Source organism: Notamacropus eugenii, chromosome 2 (genome assembly GCF_028372415.1).
Source record: "Notamacropus eugenii isolate mMacEug1 chromosome 2, mMacEug1.pri_v2, whole genome shotgun sequence".
Classification (NCBI taxonomy): domain Eukaryota; kingdom Metazoa; phylum Chordata; class Mammalia; order Diprotodontia; family Macropodidae; genus Notamacropus; species Notamacropus eugenii.
Genome location: NC_092873.1, coordinates 495,734,789 through 495,749,959, shown reverse-complemented (window position 1 = coordinate 495,749,959; position 15,171 = coordinate 495,734,789). Strand labels below are relative to the sequence as shown.

Sequence of the window (15,171 nt, the reverse complement as noted above, 5' to 3'; positions counted from 1 at the left end):
ACATGATTCATTTTAGCAGGAAGTGACGCTTGATTCGTAAAAGGCTGGTACAGATTTTGGCTGCTCTTGCCATACTAAAATGCTATCAGCTGTGGAATGTTATCTCAGGATCAGCCTTATTAAGACAGAATTATTACTCAGAAGGGGGATAGAACAGGATGGATTTTTTTAGCCACAAAATTTCTAAGGAACCTCTTGAGGTTTTCAGTATACATTGTTTGAGGGAAAAATCGTACCAATGAAATGACAGATCATGAAGGGTTTGCAGTTACGTAGAATTCATTTGGATCTTTTAGAAAGATGAATGTATATGATAATTGGGATACTGTACAAAAAATTATAGTTGTATCATTTGGTAATCATTATTGGAGAACATTTAGCTCCTTGGGTAATTTATTTTAAGTCACAGAATCTAAGCTGTAAGAGATTGCTGAGATGGAAGTGATGAAGTCCAGCCTAAGACTTCCCTCGCTAGGATGATCAGTGGGGCAGTCCTCCTGCCTGCCAAGGCAGCCTATGACACTTTTCCAGGGCTCTAATTGTTAGGCATCTTTTCCTTACAGTGCAAAGCCCAGATCTGCTTTCCTATTGTCTTTGAACTGTTATTCCTGGTTCTACAAGACAAGCCTAATGTGTCTCCCACTTAACAAGATATTAACAGATTAACTATCTTGTCAAGTCTTGAATTTATGTATTTGTGACTAATTTTTAATTTCAGCCAGGTTTTGCTTTGATTAGTAGACATAAGCTCATTGTAGACAAATAAGGATTTTTAGATGACTTCCATCATTGGTATGGTGGACAAAAATCTACCTCTCTTCTGAAGATGAGCTCCAGATATAGTCAGGCTGGTCCTCAAGTGATGAATGGAGATATCCATTGTTTTTCTCTGGCCCACATGAAAACCCTTTTATAGTTTGGTAGTACCTTCTCTGCTGGCATGTATTCCTTCTCACTAGGAAACAGTAGACCATGTTGACCTATAATTCTTCTTTTCTTCAAAATATCAGTGCTTTGAAGATAGATGATTTATTTAGTAAGGCTATTCCTAGTGGTGGAGACCAAAAACCTGTGGTGTAGTAATAAGGAAAAATGTACTACTTCAAGGCTTACGGAACACCTTTTTCCATTATGAGGGAGGGGAGAAATGCCCTATTCTTATCTTCCTTTTGCATATGAACAAACAGGTTTAGAGAAGATGAGGATTTGCCCCTGGTTACACAAGTAATAAGTACCAAGCCACGGTTTTCATCCAGCCCTCTTCCAAGCTCTTGGTAACAATTTCTTACTGCCTCTGCTGGGTGCCATGGCCAGAAATTTTATGCTGTGACTAACTGGTGATGAGCCTTTCGAGGTCATCTAGGTTGATTATTGGATGTCAGAGACCAGGCTTATACATAAGCAAAGCTTTTCTCTCTGGGAAATGTGTTTGGCTGGCATAACCTTTTAGGATCCAGGGTCACTCCATGCCCCAGAGACGTAGGGCAGGGCTTTGTATCTGTCCTTTGAGAGCATAATGAGAAAAGCAAATTTAACTTAAAATCTTTTTTTTTTCCTTTTTGGGGTGTGTGTGGGTAGGCTGAAACAAGAAACCCTAAATGAACAGACTGAACTGGAGAGAAAACTTCAGGAAACTGAGATTGCTGCTAATTCTGTAGTGGCATTGATACCATTATTTAAAGACTTCCTTGCTGGGTTTAATAGTGAAAGTGTGAGTAATCTGAATTACATTGTCAAAAGTTCAGATTCATGTGAATATTAGTAATTTTCTTAAAAAGCAGGTTGAAAAGCCAATTTAATGATAGTTTGCAGTGCATAAAGACTTCTTGCTTAGTTATTTAAGCTGGTTGCTGGAAAGCAAAGTGCAGTTATTACTGATGTTATATAAGGGGAGAGTCTGGGCTCAAATCTCATTTCACAGCAGACATTAAAATTCCTCATGGATAGAAATGAAATAAAAGAATTAAGGACAGAGGTCTTATATCTTGATCTTTGGTGTCTGACTTGGCTAACAATTGACATGTAGCACTTAACATTTTAAATTCCCTGTGTGGATAAGCTAGACTTTTCAAGAATCATACCTAGAATGTTAATATCATTGACAATTACGTATCCCCAAATTTTCAGTATTTGCTAAAGGTTGAGTTGAGAAGGTTTGACATTTTAGTTCATTACCTTTATTCTCTAACTTTTGCATTTTAACTTTTAGTATGAGATAATTAAGGCTCAGTTTTCCTTTATGATTGTTCTTTGAATGACTTATGCCAGAAAAAAGGGCTTTTCTGGTAAAACTGCAACAAAGCAGTGATTGTGGAAGAAAACCAAGATAAATAGGGCCAGGTAGTAGTAGTAGTATGTTTTAGTAAAAGCTGTAGCTAATGACGCATTTTTAAATGCATTTATGGTAATAATAACCTTGTCACATAGATCCATCGTGATTCCTAAACAGAAGCCTGTATTGACAAATGATGTAGAACATTTTCAAAGTGCAAAATGAGTTTTAGACAACCTATATAGAAAGACTCAATTTAAACAAGGAAGATAACTCTAAACCTAGATGGCTAGTCTGAAGGTGAGGAATAATATAGGGGATTTTTTTTCGGTTTGTATTTAAAGGATGATTTTCATTGTTCTCACTACTGGAAGACACTAATTTTAAATCGGAGACTAGATTTTTTCAAATTCAATTTTATAAAACATAAAAATGATTTTTGTCATGGCAACAAATATTTGAATCAGTATTAAACTTTTAAACATGAAAGTATGAAAAGAAAATGTGCTCTTATGGAATTACATTTAATAGAAATGCTGTCAATTTAAAGTAAAAAAGAGAATAAAGAACTAGTTTTATAACAATCTTAAAACCAGCAGTCCGTGGTGAGTGGCCACATTTTTGGGGGGAGGGGAGAGAAGTAATGATCGCTTCCTGCAAAAATATAAGGGAGCATTAGAGAACCTCAGAGATGAAAATCAAAACTCACAGTCCTTTACCAACTATCCCAGTGAAATTTATTTAGATTTACATATTAGCTAAGTTTCTATAAAGCACATCATAGTTATGTTACAGAGGATAAGAGATAGTGACTGGATTTGTGATTTCTCTTGTGTGAGGAATTCCCAAAGGAGAAAACCCCACCTTACAATGCTTATCTGGTACCTTCACTGCAACCTAGAGTTTCCTGTGGCACATTGAGGTTGGGTGCCTTGCCCAGGGTCACTAGCCATGCTGTGGCAAAGGCCAGGTTTGAACCTGTATCTTCCAGGGATACATACATATGCATATGTGTGTGTAATTGTACAATACATTTGTGTACATGATGCGTGTATACACACACATCGATGCATGCATAAATGTGTATTCCATGTATCTGTACATATAGATCAGTATATTTATAGTCACATATATTTATCAGATAAATCATTCTGTCAGTTATATATTATTAAAACATTTACATTAAATATTAATTATGCAACATTTTTGATATAACAATTAATATGGAAACAGAAAAAAGATATATAGATAATTTAGGCAAAAATAGGTTCATCGATGAAGAAACATTGAAAAACAACCAAATAGGTAACAAGTTATATGATAACTGGTTGAATTAGTTGCTCAGTTTTCTACTACTGTTTGTGTATATCTATCTTTACTGTCATTGCCTTGAATTTGTAGGTGAGCAGTTCAATTGACATATTGAAGGCCAAGTTAGCTGATAATGAACATGAAAATAATGTAAGTTCTTTTTTACTGTCTTTGTCTCCCTATTATTTTGTTGCTTTGCGTGTTACTTAATTTTGTAAATTTATTTGTGATATTTCTGATTTTCTAATTGTACTTGCTGTAGGTTCTTAAAAAGAAAGTTCTAGAAAAGGAGGACTATATCCAGGAGCTTTCTTCTTTTATTCAGAAAGAAAAAGTAAGTGCATTTTTGGCATAAAACTCTTATAACTATAGGTTTTTTTCTGGAAAAATATTAAAAAATATCTTCCTCTACTTAATTTCCCCCTACACATAAATACCCAAGTAGTCTCAGAAAGAAAGGCATGTATATTTTCAAATGGTTATTTGTAAACTTTAAGAGCTTGTTTGCGCTATCCAGTTGCCATTGCCCCTAAATATTTTAGAGGGGAAATATTTTAGGTTTTATGCAAAAACAAAATTTTATGGTTTTCATATAAAATGATACAGATCATGAACTATACAATATTTTTTCACAAAATTGAAAGTGTAATTGAGCAATAGAGTAATTTTGTAGTTTGCCAACTACATGTTCCCATAGCCAGGATTATATGCTAGGGGAGAGGACGTTTTGTACAGGTAAGTATTTGAAGTCAGACACTGGAAGCAAAACAAATGGAAATGCATCACATATAGCATCACATATAGGCCACATTTAATAACTAGAAATAAAAGATTATATAGTCTGACATGATATTTTACTACATTTATATTGTAGCTGAATAGAGATCACAGGGAAAACATATAAGTAACTTTTTGCAGCTTATCAAAGATTAATACACTTCATATTTTTCCATTCTCTTTCTTAGGCAAATACCTTAAAAACAAGTCAGCTTTCACATTCAGTGAAATCGGTACAATCTCACCTGCAGCTCCAGATTCAAAAAAAAGAAGCTGAGAACGATCAATTGAAATCACATATGAAGGTTAGCGTATTTATTTCTTCACTATTGCTTAAGTGGTCAATTCAATGAGAGTGTTGAAAATAGAAAGTCATACCTTCATATTGACAGTTTTTAAAGGAACTGAAATCAGGAAATTTAATTACAAGTATTGAGTGTTTTTAGTAAAAAACATACTGAAATTTCTAAGGTACATCCGAAGTTGGGGATGGTCCTATCCTAGTGTTTTCCATTCAGCATGCATTTATTAAATCTCCAGTACTCTCCAGGGTGGGGGTTACATACTGATAACATAAAAGTAGCTCTAGCATTATCCTCTTGTGAAGGAACTCTTGAGCAAGGAAATCTGGCTCTCACTCTCCTTTCTGTCATAACCAGGTGCCAAGTAGAAGCTCAAACTTCTGTGAGAAATTTGAGGAAGGCAGTTTCACAGGAGGGCAGCCAAAAAACTGATTTCTAGGAAAGTGGATTTTGTAGAAAGGGTGGGACTTGAACAAAAAAAAAAAAATGAGAGAAAGGAGCTAACTTTCAGACATGATGATGAAGGGATGGAAAAAACAGCAGAAAATTGGATTGGAACAAAACAAACAGTGATTGAGTTTGGTTGAAACTTAAAGTATACGAAGCAGGATAGTATGGATCACAATAATGCTTGACATTTATAAAGCACTTTACATATGCCTCAAGAAACTGATCTTGGAAACTTTGATTTATTGAATCTCCCCATTCCAGTCCACTTGATGAAAATGTAAACTGTCAGAGACAGATGAGAGACAATTAGTAGTGAGGGTGTGGCCCTTTCAGATCTTGGTTGGCCTATTTACATATATGGAAACGAAGCTGGGTTTGGGACAGAGTGGGATTGCTCATGCGCTTTTCTCACCCTATTCATGGGCGTGGGCAAATAGGAGGGGCCAAGAGTATAAAAGCCAAGGGGTCAGCCCTGCTTGTAATCAGGTCTTAGTCAGTTGAGAAGAAAACTAGCTTTGGCCCTAAACATTGAGCTGTTAGGAGCTGATTTTTCACTTTTTTACCGGCATCTCCTAGAGAGCATAGCAAGAAGAGGACATATATTTCTCTCCCACCTGTCTAGCTGAGTCATCATGGGGAGAAGAGAGTAGCTCTTGGAGCTAGGAGCCCAGAAGATGCCAGGCTCCAGAACCGATCTCTTGTTGGTCCTATTTGTGAGCTGCGGTTGGTTATCTATCTACCTACCTACCCATCCTTTCTTTTTTTGTTGTTGTAATTTTATTGATAACTTCAGTTTTCATGGGCTATAGTTATTTAAGTGGATACACTACCCTAGGTCAGGATTTCAGCTGAGCTAAAAACTTAGTCATTAAACATTTATATTTATCATGTGCCGGACACTGTGCTACATGCTAGGGGTACAAAAGAAGCAAAAGACAGAGCCTATCCTCCAGAAACTTATTCTCTTAACAGGAAAGACAACATGAAAACAATGTATGCAAAACAAACTACATTCAGGATAAGTAAGACATAATTAACAGAGAGAAGGTGCTAGAATTCAGAGGGTTGAGGAGGACTGTGTAAAAGATGGGATTTTAGTAGAGACATAAAGGAAACCAATGAAGTTCATAGAGTTGAGGGAGGGATAAGGCATTCTAGGCTTGATGAAACTGGCGGTACATCAAAACCATACACCTAGCCCAGAAGCTGTTGAAAGAGGTTCAGAACACTTTGCCCAGTAGAGATGCTGTCACCCTTGAGGAAGGTGGGAAGGAAATAAGCATTTATATAGCGCTTAGTGTGTGCCAGGCCTTGTGTGAAGTGCTTTTACAAATATCTCATTTGATCCCCACAAAAACTGTGAGGGAGGTGCTATTATCATCCCCGTTCTGTGGATAAGGTAACTGACGCAAACAAATTAAGTGACTTGCTCAGGGTCACACACCACGTGTGCAAGGCTGAATTTGAATTCAAGTCTTCCTGCCTCCTTGTGTAGTACTCTCTACACAATATCACCAGCTCCCTCTAAGGAATAGTGCCAGTGTGAGAATACTATGAGAAGATGTCACTAGAATTGAATAATAGATCATCAGGTTGGACAAATCTTGAGGTTCTTTTTCTTTTATTTAAAAACTTTTAAAATTATGGAACATTTAATTTATCCTTCCAGTCTTCCACTCAAAAGAAAAAAAGGGAAAGAACAACTTTGTAACAAGTAACCATAATCAAGCAAAACAAATCTTGAAGTTCATTTTCACACCCTAGATATGTAACTTTGAAAGACCGAAGTCCTCTCTTGTTAATATCAGCTAGTTAATATCGAGTCCTGCCCTTTACTGGTCCAGATTTATAGCTTTGGACTGGGAACTTAAGTCTGTTGGTCCAGCTACTTTCAAGCTCTGAAAAACCTTCAGTTGTCTGCTAATTGCCTCCTGGATAAGTTAGCTCAGTATGAAAAACTCTCCTACATCTGGCTGCTAGTCTCTTCTTCCAACTTTGTTTCATTCTCCTATCCTTCCCACATTCTGTGTTCTTGCTAAATTGGCAAACTGACCATGTGCAGTCCTCTCCTACCATTGTACTTATACTTTGTTTATTGTGTCCCTTGTTTGGAATGGCTCTGCTCATCCTCTTTCCTCTCCTCCCCATCACAATCCAGTTTCTTGTTCCATTCTTCAGGGAGGCCTCCCTCAAAGGCTAGGTGTGGGAGATGCTTCAAAAGAAGAATGAATGACTTGATGAAACTAAATATTTTTCTTGTAAATGTATAACTTGCCTTTATATAATTCAGTTCTTAACATAGCATCTAGCGTATAATAAAAAGTTTAATTGATGCTTATTGATTAATTAGAAAATTGCTTTATTTATCAAGACTTAGAATGAAACATTTATTTGTCTCATTTGAAGCATCTTTAACTTTAGCCTGTTGTTTACCGAAAGCTTATTGATTTTTGGTATGGAAATCATTAGTGCTAAAAAAAAGTCCAGAACATTAGGAACAAATTAGACAGTGCTGAATGAATCTTTGTAATGAATCTCTCTTCAGTGAAGGAGAATAAAAAAGTAAGCTTCTGCCAAAAGGAAATTAAATACGGCACAGGTGATTGTCTCTTACTCGAGTTTTACTACTGCTGTCGCTCATGGAATAGCAGTGACATCCTGTGGTTTATTAAGGGAATAACAACTATGTTTCCCATGGATTCTCTTAACAGCTCCAGTGTTAAATATACTGGATATATTAAACATATAGCATGTTCCTGTCTTTATTTTTCCTGATTTCAGTCATGTAGATAGTTTGCAAATCTTGTTTGTGATACCCTTTCTCAAATTTTTTGTAATTTTAAATACATTTATTTGTAGCAGGCAACACACAAGGCTCCTGATAACTTATTTATATCAAGGGGTTTGTTTTTGGTAGTGGAGTAATTATGGAGTACTTAAAACCCAATCCTAATTTAAATGGAGTTTGGGGACCACATTATTAATGTTGTAGTTTGGCAGGAAGCATGTTTTTGTAAAACTCCTCTGGAGAGTTATTCCAAAATAATTATTTGAGAAATGAGAGATTAAAATCTAATATTTTCATGATTGTTGCATAAATTCCCCTGTACTATTTAAAGGAAGGAAAATGTAAATGACAGTATGCTTTATTCTCATACCTTAAGTAGATGAGAACACCTCTTGATTGTGCACTAGGTGTAAACATGGCCTGGATGACTCCTGAGTCAGTCAGCCAGTCATAGTGTGAAAACTCTTTAATCAATTTAGATAGCTTTGAAAGGCATTAGATGAATTGGAGTGATGGTTGCCTAGGAAGGAAGTCAGTTCCTATTGATTGAGAGACTTGACCATGCCTTACATGCGCCTCTAAAACCAGGAAGCTAGATTGGAATAGGAGCTTGGACCCCTAAGTGCTTGTGGAGGCGGGGGAAGGGGGGAGAGAGAGAGAAGAGGAGGAGATAAGCTTGGTCCCAGCTTCATTCTGCACAATTGGCCCTTTGCTGGAAGATTCCATGCACATCACAGCCTTGGGATAGCAACAGCTTGTGGCAGCATCTGCTGAGGATGAAAGGCAGATTCAGGGCTCTAGAAGGAGTCCAGGAGAAAAGCTTTGCAATCTGTAAAGGGAGCATCTTGAGGAATTCAAATTGCCAAAGGACTCTAGGAGCTGTGAGGTGTTCTTGGCCACATGTTCTCTAAGCTTAAGCCCACTGTCCCCAGGACTATATGTATTGTTGGGAGAGTAGCTTTGGGGGAGGAGGGGGTGGTATATTTTATATCAGCTATACCATCATGGCAGTTACCCAATTCTAAAAGCTAATTATGTCTGCCTGACTGTATATACCCATGACAGCCATGGGGAGAAGCAGACCTGTTGGGGCAGTAGCACTAGAAAAATTACCTCCAATTCCAGCAGAGCTACCCTGCAGGATTGAAAGGAGATGTAGAAGCCACTTTCTGGGTACCCTGCCTACCGGGCATGAAGTTTGGAAGAGTACGTTCAGAACATGTGTCATTTGTCCCCTACCAGATTATAAACTCCATGAAGGTTGGAACCTCCTTAATTATCTCTTAATATCCTCTACCACCTAGCATAGTGCTCTCTACATCTTGGGCTTGGTAAGTGTTGCATTAAATTGGGCCAAATTCATGATGTACCTCCAGTTTTATGTTCTGTGTATGAAAGCAATACTGAGAGACATAGTACAGAAGAACTCAAAGAGTAGGGTTGTACCTCGAAACATCTAGTTTACCCTAAGAGTCTGTCGTGTATATTTGCTTAGACTCTATTTGAAGTTGTCTTTTCAGTCTGTCATCTGCTAAGTAATCCTTTGATAGTTTGATTAGTATGGCAATGAATAAAATAGGTGGTATTGTTAGATATTTTGAAATTATATTGGCTACCCTAGACTACCTATGAGCAATTACTGTTTCTTCAGTTTAGGTATGTCTTATTTCTGCACAGATTATTTTGAGGTTGTATTCATTGATTGCCTGTATTTATCTTGGTAAGTGGACTCCTAAGTAGTTTATACATTCTACAGTTATTTTAAATATAATTTCTCTTTATCTATATTCATGGTGGATTTTGTTGGTAATTTGTAGAAAGCTAGTGATTTGTGTGGGTTTGTTTTATATCCTACAACTTTGCTCAAGTTATGATTTCAATTCATTTTTACCTGACGGTAGGGTTTTCTGTGTTTCACCTGCAAAAAGTGTTAATTTCATTTCTACTGTTCCTATGCTTATTATCTTGGTATTTTTTCTTGTTTTTCTTGATATAGCTAGCATTTCTAGCACTGTGTTAAATACTACTAGTGGTAATGGACATCCTTCCTTAAATTTTTAGAAGCGCCTCTAGTTTGTTACATATAATGTTGGTTCTTAGTTTTAAATAGTTGCCATTTATCATGTTAAGGATAGGTCAGTTTATCTCTGTGCTAAAGCTTTGATACCAGAAATAGGCATTGCGTCTCATGGACAAAAGCCTTTTCTGCATGTATTGATATTATCATGTGACTTTTATTGATTTTGATATTAATGTAGTCTATAATTTTCTTGATATAGAACCAACCCTACATTCCTTGTATTTTCCACTTAATCCTCATAGGATCGTAGGATTTAAAGTAGGAAAGAAACTTAGAGGACATCTTAGTCTGACCTTCTCATCTTGCAGATGAAGTAACAAAGCCTCAACAACATTGTTTCCCAGCTTTGGGAGCCAGTCCTCTCAGCTGGGGAGGCTACACTGAGCACTATTAAACACTGGCTTCCATGTAAATCCAAGACTTAGAACTAGTGACTGTTGTAGTTGGGACTGTGGTGTGACTCTTCTGAATCTTGGTGTATTTTAAGGGAGCCTTGTCAGAAGAACGTTCACACCCTCTGTTCTCTGCCTCCTCCTACTGTTTGGGCCCAGCAGCCGCAGGTTCATAGCTGATAGCTCTTGGTTCATCTCAGGGTCTACCCCAGATTCATGGTAGCAGTTCTGAGACCCTCTTGTAAAGTCCCCTGAAGGAGGGGGAAAGCCACAATTCTGAAAAACCCAGGTGGGGAACCAGTTCTTGGACAGGTATCAGAGTCTAGGTCTGAGGTGGTGGGAGTGAAAGGGCACCCCTGGGACAATATTGTTAGTAAAGAGGCTGTTTGTGGGCTAGTGTTAGATTCACAGAGGAATGAAGAGTATGGTATATGGGGGTAAGACTTGGTAGAAGGCATGTGGAAAGAGTAGCTGTATATGGTGAAAATATAGGGCCCATTGCCATCATCTCCTTTCATATACCAGGGACAGAAGCGATAGAGTCTAAAGTTAAGTGTTCCCCCCTTTGTTTCGGGTAATAGATTGTTAAAGAAGTTTAAGTTTAACCAGCCACACTCAGGATGATATGAGTTAGCTGGTTCTCTGCAGCCTCGTAAAATTTCCTCTATCGCTCGTATTTATTTTTTGCATTTTAAAATTTATTTTAGGTGCTTTGATATCTGACCTCCATCCCGCATTCCCAAATTGAACAATAAAAATAAAATAAAAACAAAACCCTCACAGTATTCACAGTTCAGCAAAACAGATTCTCATATTGTCCATTTCCTAAAATACATGTCTCATTTTGCATTTTAAGCACTAGTATTAATATTTTTCCTAAGAAATTTACAGTTTATTGTTACTTTGATAATTAGCAATAATTGCATTATAAAGTAATTGATACTTGTTAACTTTGTTTATATTTCTTTTATACTGCAAGCTAGTTTATAAATATTAGTGAAATCATATCTCTCCATTTAAAGTTGTTTGTGGTCAACTGTTTTAAAATGTGGACAGATTTTCCCCCATACTTTGATTACTCATTTGTTAAACATTGATATTTTGTGTATCAGTTATTGATCTGCCTTTTTGCAGAACTTAAAAACTAAGATAGCTGAGTGGAAGCTACAATTGAAAACTTACGAGCAGCAAATTATTGCCCTGAAGCAAACAAATGAGCAAAAGAAAATAGCCTTGAAAAAAGCATCTAAAGTTTGCAAAGGAAGAGCTGACTCTTTGACAGCAAATATTGATGATCTGACTTCCCAGATCAGAGAGCGGGTGAGTGATATCGGTTTAGAAACACTTCCGTTTGCTTGTTGAAGATTGTGTTGAAATTGCTTCATGGTGATGAGCTGGTTGGATTTGGCCGTCTTCAAGCCTGAAACAGTTTGCATTTATGGAAACGCAAACCATCTTTTATTTCATCATTTCTTAATATGAAAAACCATAGTACTAAAGTCTTTTTCTCCAAAATTTCTGTCTTTTTTCTTTTTAAAACTTGCATAAAAATCCAAACTAATTACTGTCTGAGCTTTTTAGACTATATTCACATATAAATAGTTCACTTCGTCTCTGGCTCAACATGAGAATATGCACACACATCAAAAACACCACCCTGGGAAAGGCGAAAAAAATATGTGACGTGTGAAAAATGTGTGAAAAAGTGGACTTGGGATTGAACAGGTTTTTGTTTGTTTTTTTGTTTGTTTAAGCATTTGTAACTTAATGTTTGTAATTGTTACTTAGTATTACTAAAGTTTCATGTTGTGCTCAGCCCCCTGTTTTCGGTGGTTAGCATTATAATCACATTTCATGAAAATTTGATGTAGTAAGAAAAGCCAGCAGACCTGGATTAGAATTTGATTCTGCTGTTTACCAACTGTGTGTTCTTGGGGAAGTCCTTTTACCTTTTTGAATCTCAGGTGCCTCATCTATACAATCAAGTGATTTGACTATATGATTGCTAAGGTTCCTATATGTGCCCCAATTTCTGGTAAGGTTATAAGGATAGTGAGATAATGCACAATAATCCTGATGGTATCATTCTTTATATTGTAACTTTGATTAAACCAAGGGATAAACTACATCCCCTGAAATAGAGAAAAAAATCCTTGGCTGTTTTCAGCATTGGTTTCCTTTCAGTTGATAAATTTCCTGTTATTGCTACAACAAAGCAGAAGGGAAATCCAGTGGCCTGGGTTACTCACAAGCCTCTGAGAAATGCAGTCATAGAACTGCATTGGTTCAGTGTCAGGTAAATCAGAGATTACCCATCAATCACTCCCACCACCTTTCTTCCTGTGGTGGCAACATTAGTAGTTTTAAACCATCAGGGTAAGGGGACACAAGGTGACTGTAGGACAAAGGGTGAAACTGGGAAGCTAGAGATAGAACTCTGCCCCATCTTCTCTGTGTTGTAAGGGGTTCCTACCAATTATAAAAGAAATCCAGTCATTATCTGTGATTTATTATAAAAGATAACATACATATATAGGTTTGCCAAGCACTTTACATGTTATCTCAGTTGATTCTCACAACAGCCCAATGAAGTAAGTTTATTATCCTCATTTTACAGATGAGGCTCTTGAAGCTGCGAGAGGCCCAGGGTCACTTGGCTGTTAAATGTCTGAGGCAGGATTCTAATACTTTTTAAAAATGTGACTTACTATCTGTGTTAATATAAATAAACATTGTGACTTTTTAAATGATAGGTCTACACTTGGAGGAAGATCCTAAGGTAAATAATTGTGTTGTTTGGTGTTTCTGTTAAGGTTGATTTTAAAATTGGTTTCCAAATATAATGTATACTGAAGTGGATAGTTTTACATTCTAAAGGTTGATACTTCATAGAATGAATTTATTTCCTTAAATTATATTTCATTTGTGTTTAGGGAGCTGAATAAAACACATAGTTCTTCAGTTATAAAATGAGTACTTTGTGCATTTTTTAGGAAGCCAAATTGTCTGAAGCACTTTCAGCTTCCCTTGCCTGGAAGAGTCATTATGAGAAGGCTGTAGAAGAAAAGACAAATTTGGAGGTCCAGGTTGAGACTCTGAAAAAGTAAGAAAAATGTACATAATAAAATGTACAAATAAGGCAAAATAAGCCCATTTTAAAGGATTTGTTACTGATTTTGTGGGATTATATAGGATAAAGATTTTTTTTATCTTTGCCCTATATAATGTATCTACCTGAGAAAATTCATCAAATGATTAATAGTGATCGAACAGTTGCATTTGTTTTCATACTTTTAGTTCAAACAACATTTACACTTGAATGTTATAGTTAGAAATAAATGTCGGTATTAATATTTTGTTCTATAGAACTGGAATAATCTTTTCCCCTTTATATAACAATATCAACATGCCATAATTTATAATTAACACAGTGAATTCTCTTCACATAAAAGCAAATAATATTTTAAATACTTTATATAGTTGAATAAAACTCTAAAAGAAAAATACATGATGGATATTTTTATGATTTTGGAACATAATTGAAATTAATAAACTAATAGAATTTAAAACTAAACATTACATTTTTCATTTAAAATTTTTTCCTGTCATTTTGTCATTTCACTGAAATTAAGACTATATTGCTTTCATAGACTGTAGTGATCACTTGTTATTTGATCATTTTACATATTTAAATTTATCAAATAGTGCTTGGGGAAGAAACTCCAAAACTTTATTTTATGCACAAGAATTAGTGCATAAAGATATGAAAGCCATTTAGATAATTTTTGTTAAATAGAAGGAGTGCTGCATATATTCATTTTGAAATCATATAGGATTAATATTCTCTAGCCTCTGAGTGATACTGGTTGGGTTAAGTTACACTTTTGGGTATTTTTGACAGGTTTATGATATAGACAGGAGAGAAGGAAAATAGAGAAGGGAAAAAGAAGGGAAGTTGGGAAAAGATAGGAAAAAGGAAGAAAAGTAGAATTTAACTTCAATAAAAGGGATACACATAGTTGAGTATAGTCATATATTGCCAATATTTCTTTCAGATGTCTCTCCTTGACCTCTGTTGTCATCATTTCCTATGTCTCCTATTTAGTCCTTTCTGTTTTGGCTGTCTTGGCATAGGGGATGGAGAACCACACAATGACACAGGAACTGGGGTTCTGGATAGAGAACTGATCTCAGAGTCAGGAAGACCTTCAAAGCTCTGTGGCCCTATGTAAATCACTTAATCTTTCAGTGCCCCCAGCCCACATGCTAAAGCTGTGAGTGTCAGGGCTGGTGCCAGCCTGTTTTTGTAGAGATAGCTTCCATACTGAATTCCCTGCAACAATGAAAGCACAGGTCTGATTAAAAAAAATAGTTTTCAGTGTTCCCTATTGCTACAACTTCATTATCTTTTTATATTTCCATCTTTTAAAATGACACAATTTATTGGATTGATTTTAATTATAGCTAATTTGAACTATTATTATAATCTACATACCTCTAATAATTTATATAAAATTGGTCATTTTATAAAGGAAAATCATAAATCTTTTGGAAGAACAGCACAAGAAGGAAGAACCTGAAAGAAACTCCAATAAAGATTTTCTTAGAAAACTTCACTCTAGTGATTCAGAAAATGAAAGCATTCTTCTTGAGAATGAAAAATTAAAGGTACAGTAACACACACAACTAGAGCTAGAATACATATGGATAAATACTTATCCCATTTTTTGTTTATGAGTACATGTTAACAATGGAACTGATAAAATGCCTTTCCGTTGATGATGTAGTTTTATACACAT

At 36.0% G+C, this 15,171-nt stretch overlaps 1 protein-coding gene across 21 annotated transcripts in view; it reads left to right on the top strand.

The window, feature by feature from the left end:
- ODF2L (outer dense fiber of sperm tails 2 like) overlaps positions 1-15,171 on the top strand; it is a 35,057-nt gene that overhangs the window by 5,622 nt on the left and 14,264 nt on the right. For all 21 annotated transcript variants that reach the window (XM_072648946.1, XM_072648954.1, XM_072648948.1 and 18 more), the window contains exons 4-10: positions 1,579-1,711; positions 3,674-3,733; positions 3,846-3,917; positions 4,549-4,665; positions 11,507-11,692; positions 13,366-13,475; positions 14,905-15,040. In XM_072648946.1, the coding sequence (XP_072505047.1) occupies positions 1,579-1,711; positions 3,674-3,733; positions 3,846-3,917; positions 4,549-4,665; positions 11,507-11,692; positions 13,366-13,475; positions 14,905-15,040 (814 nt within the window). The remainder of the gene's footprint in view (positions 1-1,578; positions 1,712-3,673; positions 3,734-3,845; positions 3,918-4,548; positions 4,666-11,506; positions 11,693-13,365; positions 13,476-14,904; positions 15,041-15,171) is intronic.